The 17,514-nt window shown below is 41.6% G+C and overlaps 1 protein-coding gene across 8 annotated transcripts in view; it reads right to left on the bottom strand.

The window, feature by feature from the left end:
• MGAT5 (mannosyl (alpha-1,6-)-glycoprotein beta-1,6-N-acetyl-glucosaminyltransferase) overlaps positions 1-17,514 on the bottom strand; it is a 330,189-nt gene that overhangs the window by 24,814 nt on the left and 287,861 nt on the right. For all 8 annotated transcript variants that reach the window (XM_015596648.2, XM_025039242.1, XM_025039241.1 and 5 more), the window contains 2 exons: positions 9,174-9,320; positions 2,955-3,071 (listed from right to left, as the gene is read on the bottom strand). In XM_015596648.2, the coding sequence (XP_015452134.1) occupies positions 2,955-3,071; positions 9,174-9,320 (264 nt within the window). The remainder of the gene's footprint in view (positions 1-2,954; positions 3,072-9,173; positions 9,321-17,514) is intronic.

Below are 17,514 nucleotides of genomic sequence, written 5' to 3'. Positions count from 1 at the left end.
TGGGACAATTGACAGAGAAGATATCCTTCTGTGAGCACACAAGCAGTCGGTCTCAAGGCATCCTCCGCCCTTGTTTGCGTGTGTTGATTTACACATTACATTTTAAATCTTCAACCATAATTGTTAATTTTGTAACATATCTTTAAATGCAGAACTAGATGGTGCATCATATAGGTTGCATCTCACCACCCCTGTTCACATACACTCAGACAGAGCTAAAGGAGGCTGAGTCTTAAGTATTGTAATATCAGAGCAGGACCATCTTGCAAGAACAGAAGTCCTTCTGTTTCGAGATGGTTCATTTCCAAAGAGTACAAAACACTGAAAAAACTGACTCCCCTGTTCCAAGCTTGCACCTTCTCATCCCAAGCTTTTGCACTCGCCATGTCCTCTCTGACCCTCATGTAGCCCTTCACACCAAATGCAAAAAAATTTTTCTTTTAAAGGATATTTATTCACTTAAACCGTGGGTGATTCTAGAAGCTTTCTATAACTGGCCTAGAGATATGTTTCCTTCCAAAGGTTCATAGAAGAAACAAAAATAAACTCTGCAACAGAGGACTTGGCATTTCAGGCTCATGTCTTGGGGGACAAATAGAATTTCTAGAGTAAAATAAACATTAGTGGCCATCTGTCATGACACAACAGATACTGTCAAAGCAGGCTGAATACTTAAGGGTCATTCCTACAACATATTTCAAAAGACATCCATTAGATATGGAAGTGAATTAATTCAAAGGCTCAACGCAATACAGAAAAATGGCTCTTCCTCTGTCCTCCTAGCAACCAAACCCAGTTTAACCAAAGGGAGGATGACTCATTAATTGCTTTGTGGTCCAGTTCACTGTTTTAAAGGATATGATGCCAAACAATTTTCCTATAAAGGAAAACCAAAAAAAATGGAAAATGTATCCTTAAGCCAGCTCCGCAGTCCTGAAGTTGCACTAACCATGCTGCTGTAGATGGGAGCAGGGCTCTCTGAGAGAAAAGCTCTTCAGATCCCTGGCAAGCCCCTGATGTAAGGGCTGTTCTGCAGATTGAAGGGGAGGGGGGCTGGTGTGTGTGTGAGTGTGTGTGTGTGTGTGTGAGAGAGAGAGAGAGAGAGAGAGCGCGAGAGAGCGAGAGAGTGCGGGCGCAGGGCCGGAGAGAGTGTGTCAGAGTTAGTTTTCTAGTTTTCTGCATGATGGTCCTTCAAGAACAAGTCAAGGTCTCTGGGGGATGGAATGAAAAGGAATGCTAAAACCACATCCAGTCACTGAGAAACTCAAGTAAGGTCAGTTGTGGAGAAGCAGGGGGAACTTGTAGAAAAAGGACTGTTTCTCGTAGGGCCACAGGAAGGATGCCTGCTGGCTGCAATATGTAGTTCCTGCTGGCTTGGGAAACTTTCTATTACCTTCCCACCTTCTCCTCCATTTTCTTTTGTGCTTCAAAAGATAATTTATACCGACAAGTTTCAAGTTTGCTGATATTTTCCTCTGCTGTGCACAGTCTGCTGATAAGCCCACTGAAAGAATTCATTTCTGACACTGTATTTTTCAGGACTAGCATTTTTTCATTTGGCTTTTAAAAAGTTTCCATCTCCCTGCTAAAATTCCTCATTTCTTCACATATGTTGTCCATCTCTTTCACCAAGACTTTTAATATATTTATCTTAGCATTTTAAAGTAGCTGTATATTAATTTCAACATCCGAGCCATAGCTAGGTCTAGGTTTTATTGACTGTTTCCTCCTTTAATGATGGGTTATATGTTTTCTTGCTTTTGTGATTGTCATGGAATTTAAAATCTTATAATTAAATATGAGAAAGCTTGGGACCAGGTTTCTGACCCATTTCTAACAGTGTAAGGATTTTAATGACAATGGTTTTTGTAAAAATCTCATTCCTACTTTATCTCTCTTTCCTACTCTTATCTTTTTTACTTCATTTCATGCTTTTTCTTTTTAAATTTCATATTATCTTCTTAACAAACTAGTCAAAAAGACATAGCTGTCAATCCAACTTGAGTAAATTACTTAAATATTAATTTCAACTGAAGGAGGATTAAATGGGATTCGGCTCATAAAGATTAAGAGCGATAAGACTTATAACAGTGTACAGAAAGATTCTAGATGTGTAGAAAGAAGTTCTCTCCACCTATCAACTATTATAATTACATTTTTTTTCTTAAGTGGCCTTAAACTGGTTTTTTTTTTTTTTGGAATAAGTGTAAAGGGTTGACCAGGGTTTTTAAATGTGGAGCACTAGAGGTTCCACGTAGTGAGCACAGCCAGCCTCATGCGGGAGTGAGCAGGTAGAACTCAGTACCTCACTCTCGGTGCTTCATGTATCAAGCACTCTCATTAGGTTTTTGACCAAAAAAAGAAAAAAAAGAAAAAAGAGAGAGAGAGAGATCTATTACCTAAAAAGCTTTGGATTTCATGATCCAAGATTTTCTCCTTCTAAATTAGCCTTTTAAATTACTTCTCTTCAAGGGCACGTGCACTTAAATTAGGTGTATGACTTGAATTGGGATGCCCCAAAAGAGATGCCGAAGTCCTAACCACCTGTACCTGTGAATGTGACCTTATTTGGAGACAGGGTCTTCTCGAAGTCATTAAGTTAGGATGAGGTCCTCCTGAAGTACAGTGGGCCCTAATCCAATAGGACTGATGCCCTTAAAAGAACTAGAGCCACAGAATGAAGCCACTGAAGCGAGCCCCTACTCCTGTGTCCGAGTCCTAGGAGTCATGTGGAAGCGTCTGCAGAACCACATACACATCTGGACACCAGATCTGTTTCCATCCACATAAGAGCCATGACGTCCCCAGGCCAAATCCTATGGCCTGGCCAGTTTCTAACTCCAGAGCTGAGCTGACATGGAGCCATTCTTAATTACTCAAACAAGGGCCTGTGATACTTTCCTCACTTTCCAGTTCACATTACAAATGGGGGGAAATGGAATAAAAGAAACAACCTTCTGACTTAAAATTGCTTTCACTGCATCCTCAACTTCCTCCTGATTGCTGAGGTCAACAGTCCAAACGTGTGGCCGGCCGATGAAAACTTCAGCATAAGGATGTTGAGATGTCAGCTAAAAAAAGAAAAGACAGAACATCTCAGTCTCACATCACACACACTTTAAAAAAAACTTCATGTGCTACATGAAGTGTTATGCTTTTTATGGTACCAAGTTGTACTTGTGCAGATAAGACATCTTTTTCGTTCTTCCTCCTGACGATTAAAACCTCCTAAGCAAACCATAAACAGATAATAGTGATGGCTCCGCATCTTTTTTCTTTGACCCAGTGATCTTTCCAAGTAAGATGCAGACCACATCTTGAATCTTACTTGGAAAGAAGAGTTAGATGTCATAACCAAGAGACATGGAGGATGCTACCGGTAGTTTCAACCCCCAACATTACACCAAGAAATAATGAAGATTTACTATCCTCCATCATATCCTGGCCCCGAAAGTCACCTAGACCAAACTTGTATATGTTAAAAGAAGCTGGTTAGGATAGACAGTAAGCATGGAAAAATTACAATAAAGGCTTTAAAGTCATAGGAGGATGAGTAACAATACTACAAAAGGTGACAGAAAGAGAAATAATGCTACCAGAAAACCAGAGAATTTTGCAATGGTTTCAAGAATAATCATTCACATAACACTGAAGCCTCAATATTTATAAAGAAATTTATATTCAGCAAAGGATATAAAGGAGGTTTTATTTTAAGAAGAATGGGTGGCTGAAGAAACCCAGTATGAACATTGGTAATTCTCACTTCTCAAAGAGCTCATTCCTTAAGACAGTTAAATTTACCCCTCAAATGTATTTCCATTTTTATTCTTGTATCCTTTTACGGTTGTGGTGTGAAAGGCACATTCTGGGCATTTGTGAGAGCATTTTCAGTTCTCACGCACACAGTGGGTGCTATCTTAATGGGTGAGCTGGAACCAGGGATGTCAGATACCTTGCACTGCACACGGCAGCCTTGCACAAGAGAGAACTGTCCACTTCCCAAACAGCTTTCGCATGCACCTCAGACCTTTCGCATGGGCTCACAGAATCTAACTATGTGGCACAGGTTAATATACACTGAATTTCCTAAGAACGTAATTGCAACTTCACTGATAACCTGTTATCATTTTGGAATAATCACGGCAGTGAAGTCAGTGTCACTCTGATGATCTGAATCTCCAGTACAACATACCCGAATCGGTCTATATTTGTAGCTCTCCCATTAATGGCGAATTGCATATATACGGGTATGTGTATATATAGGAACTTTCGTACGTAGTTCCTCTTTCATGCCACTTATAAGCAAAAAGGGCTGACTAGGTTTAGCTGAATGTTTTATTCCTCTTTAAATACAAAGTTATTCATTATAAAGAAGAAAAAGACATCGTGATGTCTTCTAGTTCTTAGATCTAAATTAATTAGTACTTCTTGACTACATATATACTGAAATACGTATTATTATACATTATTTTGCTTTTATTTCTCTTTTATATTAAAGAATCATTCTTTTCTGAAATTACATATGTAGGCAGGGTATATAATTTACAAATTTCATTTCGGGAGAGAAAAGGAGGTGTTACGATATTCTTGTAATAGAAGGAGGTATTGGTTCTGTTAAAGGGTTGAGGTCCTTGCTACACAGGCCAAGCTGGCTCTCATTTTAAGTTCCGAGCCCAATATATTCAGAGGACTAGACCATTTAACTGGCACCTCTCCATCCGGCTTGTGTCCCCGTTCCTTGTATCCTGCCGCACCGACGGTGTGCATGCAGCGCTAAGGACGTACAAGTTACGGGGCCTCAGATTCAAGCCTTCACTGACAGTGCCCCTGGAAATCAAGTGATTCTGAAGTACAGAACCTAGACTGTGCTCTTGCCTCCTCTGCCAGTTACGCCCCTCGCTGGCCTGTCCAGTTCTCCTCCCTTCTGACATGCACCCTCTTCTTCTGCTTAGCCATAGGGTCAGTGATAGAATGCCCGCAGGTTCATGGAGCTAGAGAGACATCATTTTTCCCTTCGGAATTTATTTTAATTTTAACACATATCAATGAAGCCTCTGGGCAGGCCAGGCACAGTGCTAATCATCTGCATATGCATTATGTATCAGGTTTCCTGTGTATCAACGAGGGATCTAAGGTCTGGCGGGGTTTATAAAACCCCAAGGCCACGTAGCCAGAAAGTAGCAGAGCAAATTAAAATCTAGATCCTTTGACAACTTATTAGCTCTAGATAGAAAAGAAGATGACAATTTTAAAGGATACTACTGGGTTCTTAAGACAAAGAGCAAAAGAAGCCCAATGTAAATAACAGTCTTTTAATCACTCTCTTAAAACTGGCCAGCCTAAAAAAATCCCAGACTGAACTTATGCCTTTATCGGACCCTCTCTGAAGATCAGCAAAATGTCACACCATGTTCATTCTGTGGCCTGGAAGACAAACTACATAATTAATTTTACAGTGGAATCAGGGCAAGTTAAAGTTGCCATGAATGTCACTACTTAGCTGCTTACCTATCCTCTCCCTGCTTATCTCTCTCCCCTCCTCCGTATAAGGTCCCTGCTTATTTATGAGGTAGTTCTAAGTACTCGGAAAGTACAAAACACTGAGCCATTATTATTTCGTTCATTTATACTTATTGAGGGTTACTTAATTTTATGAGTAAGGCATTTTTTGATTCATTATTCATCCTCTGAATATTATATTCCTTCTTGTTAATTTATTGAGAACTGTCTGATCTGAGCTTTTTCCTTGTATATCAATCAGTAAATTTACTGGAGTATTGTTTGTAAAAGTAATGGAAATCTTATAAAATATGAGACATTACTTCAGAGCGGCTATTAGATCTCCAAAGAGAATATGAGTTATGAGGGGGAAAAAAAAGAATCCCTCAAGCCAGAGAATTTCTAATGGTTTACAAAATGTCAGAATAATGATCAAGAACCTACTAATATATTTCCCAATATAAAGATAAAAATCCAATTTATATTACATTTAAAGTAGAACTTGAACTGACCATATTACTTAAGGCATTAAAGAACTTTTTCCCCTAAGTGTACATCATGGTTTTGAAAATTGGTCCAATGCAAAAAATAAAAATAAAGTTTTGCTTTCTAAAAACAAAGGAAAATCTAGACTTTCCTTCTCTTCAAATGAAGACAAAGAAGAAAAATACATGCAATTTATATGGGTCAATTTTTGCTTAACTTGAAAGACTAACATGGGCCCAAAAAGAGAGCTTTGTAATTATACACACACTTCATTTAAAATTTTTCCATCTGCTGAGGAAAAAAAGGCTTTTTTTTTTTTTTGACCCTATAGAGAAATCTATAAAACTGTTGGTACCTGTTTCTCAATTAAAAGCACCTTTAGCTATAGGGGAATTTGGGAGCTTTTGTGAACTAAAAGAGTAAAGTGTTCCACCTGACCATGAGGTCAAGTTCACTGGCTCCTCTCAGAGCTATGCGATGTTGCTGGTGGCTCTCAGCTGGCTCTCTGGACTGTCTCTGGCAGAGGAGATAGACATCAGATGGAACCTGCCCTCCAGCATAAAGCAAAGTGACCTTGGGACTTCCCTGGAACTCATCAACATTCATGTCCCTGAAGCTTGAAATCCCACCCTCCTCCTTTTCCTTTAAAGCACAGCTCCTCCCTCCACCAACCCTTCTCAGTTAATCCAGCACACTCTCCACCTGGCACAACTCCAAGCTAACTCTCCCTCCTTAATTTACTTAGCTATTTCTTTATCATTTATATTGATTATGTATCTGTCTTAGCAATCTTATATATCAGATTTTGAGCTACTAGGAAATAGAAAATGTGTCTTGATAAGTTCCCCGTAATGCAATAACTAGTACCATGGACCCTGAAGGACACAAGAAACATCTGTCAACTGATCTTCTGCATCCCGTCCCTCCTGTGGGAGCCTAAGACCGATGGAGTCATCTGTGTGAGATCACTTGCAACTGATAGAAAGCAACAAACATACTTTTCTCAATAACTTCATTCTGGCTGATCTGATCTATGCAACATTACATAATTCACTAGGAAATAATCTGTGTTTAAGAGTGTCCTACTTTTTTATTCCCCCCCCAGGAAAAAATACTCCTTGGTAACAAAGTGGCATCAAAATCTTTACAATTACAAAAAAAGGGGTCAGTTGCCAACATAGTCTAAGATACTTTTGATTAATCATTCCCCAAAGGCTTGTATATAGAAACTGCAGTAAGAAAAGAGATGGGTTTCTTTGCTTTTCATGAAGTCATGCGGAGGGTAAAAGAAAATCACTGTTAGAGCACCACAGTAATAACTGATACAGGCAAGACCCACGACTACGTGGTAAAAATAAATGGGCAAAAGTTTGAGAAGACCAGGATATTTGCACAGTCTCAAAGTATTTTCCCCAATATAGAGAAAAATAATAACTTTATTGTAGAGAAACCTAACAAATACTATGTTAACCAAGTGATCAAGGTTATCATCAACAGTAATAAGATGATATAGTGACACAATGCACCCCCAGATACGATACACTGAGAAAGGTAAAATTGCTTCTTTGATATTCTTGCCAAAAAATGTGTAACCTCAAACTAATTATGAGACAACATCAGCCAAATCCAAATTGAGGAACAGTGTACAAAAAAACTGACTAATACTCTTTCAAAGTGTCAAGGTCATGAAGGACAATGAAAGACTGAAGAGTTGTCACAGATTGGAGGAGACTAGAGAGACACGACAATTAAATGCGATGTAAGATCCTGGATTGGATCCTGGCACAGAAAAGGGTTATTAGTGGAAAAACTGGTGAAGTCCACATAAAATCTGTAGTTTAGATAATACTATGATACCAATGTTAATTTCTTAGTTTTGACAACTGTACTGTGGTTTTGTAATATGTCACCACTACAGGAAGCTGCATGAGTCATATAACCAAACTCAGTACAATTTTTGCAACTTTTCCATAAAACACGCACATACACAAGGAACTCTTGTCCGAGGTTATCTAGGCCACAGGGTCATCTTTTTGACGATGATCTATAGATCTTGTTGATCTTCCTCCATCTCCTTTGGCCATTTCGGCAACGATAGGGAGGGTCAGAGAAAACAACACTCAAAATAATCAACTCTATGAAGTGGTAAGATCTCTGGTGAGTAAAGAATAATCACGGAAGATGCATTTTATATAGTATTTAGGGAAGGGGTATTCGGGAGAATCGAGCCAGAAAGGTTTAGAAGTAGCAGAATAGAAAAACCTATGCCTTAGTACTGTTGTATTGCTGCTAGGTCGTAGGAGGAATGGGAAGCCTGCCCAGCAGTGTAATCCCGAGTAGAAGGCCTCAAATGACAAGGGCACTGTGATGATGCTGACACTTAGAGGCTTCCTCCTCGCCAGCAGCCTACAGAGCCACTTACTAACTACACTGAAATAATAAAAAAATTAATATTGTGGTTTCTTGCACACACCTTTTCTGACCGGATACAGAAACACCCGGCTTGATCACTCACATGCTCTAAATGACTTTTGTTTATTGTCCCAAATCAAATCCAACTGCCTCCAATGGTGATTCATGACCCACTGTGGATTTTCAAGAGGATCTCTGAAGCCAATTGAAATAAAGCTTCTGCAAACAGCTCGAGCAATGGCAGGATTACTTCTCAGGATGGTGCCGTGCTGGCTGACGGTGGGCTAAAATATCTGGCACGTTACTTCAGTCACCGATGATATATCCTGTTTCTCAAGGTTGATGGTTCTTTAAGAATCCCATGACCCACTCTTTAGTCCCCACAGCCCATCATGGAGAGTAGCTCCTTCAAAAATACCTGTTAACCAGCTGATTGCCCTATTCCACAACTCTAAACATTTGGAATGTCAAAGTTCAGCTAATTTTGCTGGAGATGCCGGTTTGAATTGAGAAAGACTTGTGGCAGAGGGAAAAAAAATCTCGCACTTTGTGAAATGGTGGAAACAGATTTAAATCTTGGCTCTGCCACTATCTAGCTGAAGGATGTCATCAAGTTGTGCATCTCCCTGAACCCCTGCACACCCTTCCTCCATCCAACTGTGTTAAACGAAGTCGGTAACACCTACTGTCCAAGGCTATGAGCTTAAATGAGCTCTCGGCACTCAATAGCTATTATTCATATTGTTGAGGAAAGAATAATGTTAATAGATGCTTACCTCTCTCAGAGTTGGTTTGCCAATGAAAAAGTCCGTGTTTTTGCTGCTTTTGGGTGGGCTGAACTTGGGATTCAGAAAAGCACATCCATTTGCGATGGCCTCCAAGGGAGCTGGGCCCTCATAAGGGAACCCAAGTCCAACAAACAACTGTAAGAGAGAAAAGCATGCCACATATAAACACGTCAATCAGGACTGGTGTCTCTGGCTCACAGGGGGGCTATTCTGTCCTCCATTCCTGTGTGAAAGCCTCAGAAAGTCTGGAAGGTTCCCAGGTCTCGGGGGAATGGGGCAAAGACAAGTCAGCTTACATCAGGACCAGGGATCCTTAAAGACTCATGAAGCTGCTGAGGTCATTATATTCTCCTTTGCTAAAAAAATAAAGAAAGAAAGAAATCAGTGCTGGGATGGGCAGTCGAGGGGTAGGAAAGTAGGGGTATTAAATGAATAAAAACAACAACAAATACCAGGACCCAACAATAATCTTTCTGTAACTCACCAGGAGACATGATTGGAAAAACACTTGCTTAACTAAACAGAAGGTTTCTTCATTGAACCAAAGGAACAACGGCCCCTTTCAGTGATGCTGGGCAGAGGGACAGAAAGGTCACTTGGTTTGATTACAGCTCAAATGGAGCTGTTTTGAAATGACGGTAGGTCAGTAAACACAGGTTTTCATAATGGGGTTTTCACTGGGGAACACCAAGATCTTGGTTTTTATTTTCCCCTTGATGGGGGAAGAGGGTGCCAAGCTGCTAAACGGACAAGGCTGCTTCCTTCTCCAGAGAGCAAACCATGTGTTTTCCCCACATCAGACAATAGATGGCAGCAAAAACACACTCTGACAGTGCTCATACCAACTGCAGCTGAGAGCTCCGTGACAAAGGGAACTTGCTGCAGTTCAGTGGCACTGATTCCTGGGTCCAGAAATGAAACAGCATCTCACAGAAATGCCAAGCTGCATCTCCTCACCGCGGGATATTTCGCACTGCTGGAGGGCTGTGGGTTATTGATGGGCAGGGTCCAAGTCCGGGCTTGGTGAGACGTGAGCTCTCCCTACCCACATCAAGGAGCCAGTTTTGAAATCACTCCAGTCTCAGGAGGCACATCAAGTGACAAAAAAATAACTGGGCCTCAGGGCACGATCTTCTTCTGCCATCACAGTGAGGAACACTCACAAGGCCAGGCACCGAGAGGGAAGGATACTGCTGCACTGGCTATGGCTGCATGCTCGACTCCCCTGCCCCGTCCCTCGCTCCAGCAATCCTGTCTTTGCAGCTGCTTTAATCGAAGGATTATTTAGAATGGTTCTGCCTAGAGAGCCCTGAGACCAGGCTGCCAGGTTCCCTGGGCAACAGTGGAAGATGAAGGATGTATATGTTGGGCACACAATTCCAGGGCTGGCTACTGCGCATGGCCCACGATGGACATATTGGAGAGTTACGTAGCCCCCGCAGGGATTTTTCTGGGGCAAGAAATTAAAATCTCTGGTTTTCAGGAGAGACTCCCTGTCTTATAACTGTATGTTCTTTTGCACAGAACAGGGTACGTCGCCTTTTTGTCGTTTGGAGGAATAACCTCTCATTTCCTACGAACCTTGAGATGACTGGCTACACTGTTGGAAACGTCCATGGGGGATGGGGGCGTTCAGGAGGAAAGAGGCTCTGAGAGGTCCATGGAGCTCCTTCTGCAGGCTGGGTAGTGTTCCTGGGGCAAAACCACCAGAGACATGGGGTAGAGGGAAGCAGGGTAGTGGGAGCCTGTGAGCTGCAAGATATAAGCGGTACCTCCACACCACTGGAAGGCCCTGTTTCTGGACCTTATTCTGTAGCTCACGGGAGCGAGATTATCGGAGAGAACTGACACGTATAGGCTGTGGCCTGAGCATGCGCCTCAGGGGTAGGGGCGATGCCTGAGAGCAGCAGAAGAAATAGAAGGAAGCAGTGGGGGAGTCCCAAGACATTCCGGCTTTGTCAACGTGAAGAATCCCGGGTTACCGCCCTTGAGGCTTTTGATCTCTGTGATCTGCCCTCCCCATAAGATTTTGGGGAGGATATGCTGGCTCTCCAAGGGAAAGATGACCTCTATCAGGCTGAGGTTGGGCAGAGGAAAGCGTAGGGCTTCCTGATTCCTTTGACTCTGGGAAGAAAGATGCTGGAAGATGCAGACAAGTCTCTATGGGTTTAACCAGAGAGAGACCTATTGTATTTCCTGACCTCTGAAAATCAGGGCCTGCCATAAAGTGCTGATACCTTCATCAACTCTAAGTTGCAAAGAACTTTGGAGGAAACGCAGGAAGCACAATGCTTATCTATTGAAATAGAAAATCCTGGAAAAAAATTAATTAGCTCCTTCAGACCAACCAATCTGAACCCATTAATTAAAAGGATTTGAGGCACTTGCTTAATAGACTTGAATGTGACCTAGGTTTAATTATATCTGAATAACAATTTGCACCATCTCTTCTGCCCTGCTGGCATTGGAATATCTCCATATGCATAGAATAAACACTTTGGGCTAACTTTCCAAAGCCTTCACAATTTTAGAATGAAGCTTAAGCAAATACCACACAATTTCTTGACAATGAGTTTCTTTGTCACACTACTTAGGAATGCAGGAAATGCATTACTCGGGAACACCAAAATAAAAAGTTTTTTTTTATTGTTGTTACTTTGGTCAATAAGCAATTTTTTCCCACTTCCTGCGTACTCGTTTCCTGTGACATTATAACAGACAGATGTGTTACGATCAGACAGCACACCTGAGGTTTGAATGACAACAGGATAGGGCAGAGAGAGCTCACCGCCACCAAAGGGCATTCCATAAACTTCTGAGTGCTTATGGCTTGCCACGCCCCTTACCTTAACCATACTAAATTGCTCTTCCCCTACCCGCCCTTCCCTCTCATTCTGCCCACTGACAGATTTCAATAGCATGGGGATGAGAAATACACTACAAGAATGAGTTCAAACGCAGAAGCTTAGCTCTTCAGGAGGAAACTGGGCATCTTTTATTTATACTTCAGAGGCCCATCAGAGGCCCAGAATCTAATGAGGATATTCCAGATGATGGAACATCTCCATGGTTGCAACTCCGGCTCCATCGATGAGCATTTCTAAACAGAGGGATTACATGCTCTAAAATTAAATTTCTGAACTAATACTAAGCAAGGGAGAACAGATGAAGCGCCATATGTTTTATTCATGGCACAAGATAGGGACATCCCTATATATCGACAAAGAGTTTCAGTAAAACCACTCAGATTTTTACTTTGTGTGAAAGGTGAAACAGACTTGTTTTAAATCCGTTAAGTGGAGTAGTTAACAAAGAATCCTTTAAATATGGATAAAGATAGTAGTTCTTAGGAAGATTCCACGGGTTTGGTCATTTTCCAGTCACTCCTGATGAGGAACCAAAGATAAACAAAACCAAAATAAGAAACACATATTCAACATACAATTTTCTGACTAGTTTTAATTAGCTAAGTCGGTGGGGTGGCTCAGGAAGGAGTTTGAGCAATGAATCAATCTCAGCTTATCCATTAAATTGATTACTGGCACAAAGTAAACAGGTCAATGTGGTGATGAACAGCACAGGCTCTGGAATCAGGGAGACCAGGGTTCAAATCCTAACCCCATCATATCCTAGGTTCTGGAACTTTAGAAAATTGTTACACGCCTCTTTTTACAGATTATAAAAGCCCATTTATCATCTATTCTCTCTAGCTATGGGACTTCGGTTGAGGTAACACAAACTCTCTAAACCTCTCTTTTTATGTGTAAAATGCGGGGAAATAGTGCGTTATTTCATGGTGCTGCTGTGTGGATTAATGAGATATTTCATGGAAAGAATGTATTCCAAAGCCTGGCACTTAGTAAATGTTCACTAAACAGCAGTCCAAGTTCAAATCCACATTCAACTTCACACAGCTCCATCTACATGACCTGGTATGATTTAGCTAGAGTTTGTTTAGCTGTGCAGGAGTTGTGGCTGTGGGTTCTTACAAGATGTTCAGCACCTATATGTGTATTTATGTATTCTCACTATTTCGTAAGTACCTAAACTAAAAAAAGGGGAGGGACGTCTATCGGAAGAAAGAGAGAGGATGTGGTTTACAGTGACTGGGTCATGGAAAGGTCAGTCCCATGACCGACATGCTAAGCCTTACTTGTTTATTCTTCATATAATGGTCGGGAATCGTTCAATTTTTGGTAATAGCTATCCCTTTTACACCTTTAAAAAGAATCCATACAATGGCTGGGTATGGAAGAAATTTATTTTCCTGATAGGTGATGCTTTCATAGAGCCCGAAGCGTCCCTCTCTGGCCATCTGTCTTCCTTTCTGCACCCCACGCTGGAGGAAGAGACAACAGTGGCCAAATTCTCTCTCATATAGGTTTGCTACACCCTCTTGTAGGTTCCATAAGCTCTTAACCTACACTACCTCAAAATTCTCTCGTAAAGACAAAAGGGCCAAGGAGATAAACATAAAGATCCTTGTCAAGTGTGTTTAAGTACCCGAAGTTGACTGCTAAACCAAAGACTATTTCCTAGAGACCAGTTTACTGGGTAGACGCCCAGTTACCTAAGTGGCCTTTCAGAAACAAAGCAAAACAAAAAACAAAACAAAACGCAAACAACATCATCAGAACTTCCTTCACTGCAGTCATTTAGAAGCCCCAGTACAGAATCAAACGCATTTACAATTTGCATTGTAGATGCAGATGGGGGGAGTAAGAGGATATTTGAATAAATTTAAAACTCTACCTCCAGCTAGGCCAGCATGAAATGCTTACCATTCAAAGGCAGTTCAGGTGTCACCCCCCTGGAAGAGCAATCCCTGACCACTCTCTCACCCGTATTCCACGCCAGGCTGACTCCTCAGCTGCAAATGGTGAGGCAGCTCAACAGGCCTCTTCTCTACCATATTAAGATGGATTCCAATGGTACCCAGATCAGAGGACTTTTGTGATGAAGAGATAACTCACAGAAAGGGCTTACCACAGGTAAGGGTTAGAGTAAATGGCCCCACACAATTGTAGTCAAATCCTGTGGCATGCACGCCATGATAACATAAATGTGTTAAATGTGTTAAAAGTGACAATCAGCTCGTGTCCTCCACAGCGGCCTCACCCCATATTTCATCAACTTCACAAGTCACAACTGAATGGCTGACCTGCTTACAGTATCAGTGAGGTTTTACAATGGTATAACAATTTTTATTATTACTACTTCTGCCTGTGTACTTTTTACATTGTTATAGTTATCTTTTTGTCTTCTCCACCACATCACACTTGTGGGCAAAACTGCCTTAGTCGTCAAAAATGCCTAAAATGAGGCCTGAAATATATTCAATACTCCATACACATTTGTCAAATAAATGAGCGAAAGAATAAATACTAATAGGTTAGATTTTTTTTCAGCAATCAAGTGTCTCTGTGAGATGCTGAATTTTTTGGGGGGTGGTGCATTTGGGTGTGGGGATGTGCTTTTGTTCCTAAAGTCAGAGAGGTTACTGAATCATATCTCTGTACACTCTTCATTCAGCATGTATGTGTAGGAGGGAAGACAGAGCGAGGAATAAGTGTATATATAAAATTTTTTTCCATCTAGTTGGAAAAGAATAATTTTAGGTACTGGTCACTAAAATGAAACCTGCTTGACTGCCTGAGGGTGAATATGTCGGTATCTGAAATAGAAATGGAAGATCGTTTCTCCACTAGTAAGTTCCTGGGCTCTCTTACAGGGCCATAGAGTCATAGCAAAGGGGTATGAGAAGGAAAGTGTCCCTTGCTGGGGAGATCTCAGAGACCTAGGTGCATGATTCATGAGAAAAGGAAAAAACCACTCCTAGGGGGCAACGGCTCCAAGATCCCAGATGGTGAATAGATTTTTATCGTGATGACTTTCTTCATTTTAATTACCTGAAGGCTTTCTACAAGCCAGGCACTGAGAACATACCTGTAAACAGAATAAGCAAAGCCTCTCTGCCATCATGGAGCTGTATGAGTTGGGTTCCACTGGCCGTGGCTGTCTCAGCCCTGAATTTCTGAGAGAGGTCGTGCGAGCACATCCAAGCTCATGGGAAGAGGGATGGTCGAGTGGGGAGTCAGACATGAGGATGGGACGGGACAGGGACAGTATCTACTGTATATCTTCCAATCTGCCCAGGCTTCTAGGTGAGTCCACAGGTAAGCTCATGAATTTCTTTTTATTGCAAACTAAAGCTCTGCTAAGCTGCTGAGCTGACATGGCAGGGAAACAGGGTCACTGTGATGCACCCAGTGTCTGAGGGGGAACGACTGAAGGTTTGGTTAGGGGAGGGGTACAGAAACAGCATGAGCGGCAGCACCTTCTTCCCTGGCTTTCCACAGCCAGCATGTGTTCTCAAGTCTTACTGTAGAAAGGGAGGTGCCTGTTCTGGCTCACTCCAAATGCTCTTTTATCCCAGAATAAAATGTGAAATGCCCCATTGTATAAGGAGCTTCCACAGCAAGACTGGGGGTGGTGGTAATAAAGAGGTTAAAATTAGGAAGGAGAAGGAAGAAGTTACATTAAAAGAGATGGAGATTCAAACCCAAAGCAAAAACATGCCGCCCCAGTCAGTGCTTACTTATTTGCTGGCTTAAAGTGCACTTCTGGAGTTTGCTGGACTCAAAGACTTGTCTATGGTCCTCTGATAAATAATTAATTCATCCAAATTTATATGCCTATTAGAAGAGTCTTTTAGATTCAACAACTCCCCAGCTCTTTCAGTCTCATTTTAGTGCCACACTGAATTCCTCCTGTCTTCGTAGGCTCCCTGCAGCTGGAGTCTGCTAATGACACCTGAGTCCCTAGTGGCATGCCAGGACGTAATTCTGCTGAGCTGAGGGTTTCCTAGGCTCGATGCAGAGATTCAAAGATGGCTCAAAGGAAAAATAATGAGTCAGAAGCTGATTAAGCATCAATCATTTCGCTATTTCTCTAAACTTCGAGGAGCACCAGACTTGCTTCCCTCTCCAATAACGAGTTGGAATCCCATTCATTCTGCAGACATTTGCTTCTCTGCATCTCCAGTTCTCCACTTTCAACATGGATTGGAATAAATTGCTTTTAAATTGCACGGAGACGCAGAGAAAGAGTTAGAGGCAGAAAGGGTTATATATGCAAAGCCTGACTAGTCTTTAGTGTCATTATTTCAAAGTCCATTTTAGTACCTGTGCTGTGCTGCTGCTGTGTTCTGGGTATAATAACGGGGTGGGGGAGGGGGTTGTCCTGGCGATACACTGTCTCATTTTCATCATATCTGCCAACTGTTTTAGCCTCCATTCCACTCTGAATACTTTAATATATTCCAGACACATGAACAGGTAATACAAAATGGGACCAGGGACGTCCTCTGAAGGCACCAGTTTTTCAAGAGTAAATATATGCCCCTCACACTCAAAATTCAAGCTGCAATCCTTGGTTGCTAGGCAATCTCTGACATGGTAGCCTGGTCCTTCCAGGCCTCTTCTCTTTTCCTCTCTGGGATGCCATGGACCTCGGCCTTGGCCTTGGCCTTGGCCTTGGCCTTGGCCTATTTCCCATTCTCTGACAGAGAAAACGGATGGTAGGTAAGTAAAGGTTCTTTTAAAATTTGTAAGGCTAAGTAAGACATTCACGAGGCTGGGTTAACAGAGGTGTGCGAGACGGTAATGACATGCTGCTGAAAACCGGCGCTGCCAAAGGTACTTTTAAAGGAGCTTGAGTTTTTTGTACAATCTGATGTGGGGAAAAGTAAAATGAGACAAATGGCAAAACGGCATTGCCACTAATGGGCTTGCACATTCTAATGATTCTAAAATGTCACCTAAGACAGAAGATGAATGAAAGCAAACTGCAAACTGGGAACGTACTTCACTCCTGATTGCCACAAACAATCATCAGACTACAGATGATCTTGTAAGGAAATAAAATCCTAATTAAAACAGCCAAATTTTTGGCCAAGGATATAAATAGTTTATCAAACTATTTTATTCATGGCATCACAAGAGGTAGAAACGGTCAAAATGCATTTACATATGGAGTAACTGAGGCAGAAAGGAGATGCATATTCTTTTGGCTGGTGAGTATTTATTAAATGTTCTTAAGTTTGGGTATTTATTCATGAGGATGGTATGCTGAGGGCCTAGCAGAGCTTTAATTTGCAATAAAAAGAAATTCATGAGTTATGGCCACGTTCAAGATGACCTCAGCGACTGTGCAAGCCAAACTCTCTAGTCTGTTTCCTCATGTTTACAATAAAGTTAACAATAACACCTGCCCTGCCTACCTCTGAAGGCTGTTGTAAGAATTAAAAAGGACGGCATACGTGAATACG

Source organism: Pteropus alecto, unplaced genomic scaffold, assembly GCF_000325575.1.
Source record: "Pteropus alecto unplaced genomic scaffold, ASM32557v1 scaffold3, whole genome shotgun sequence".
NCBI lineage: Eukaryota > Metazoa > Chordata > Mammalia > Chiroptera > Pteropodidae > Pteropus > Pteropus alecto.
This window is presented reverse-complemented; position numbering and strand designations above follow the sequence as displayed.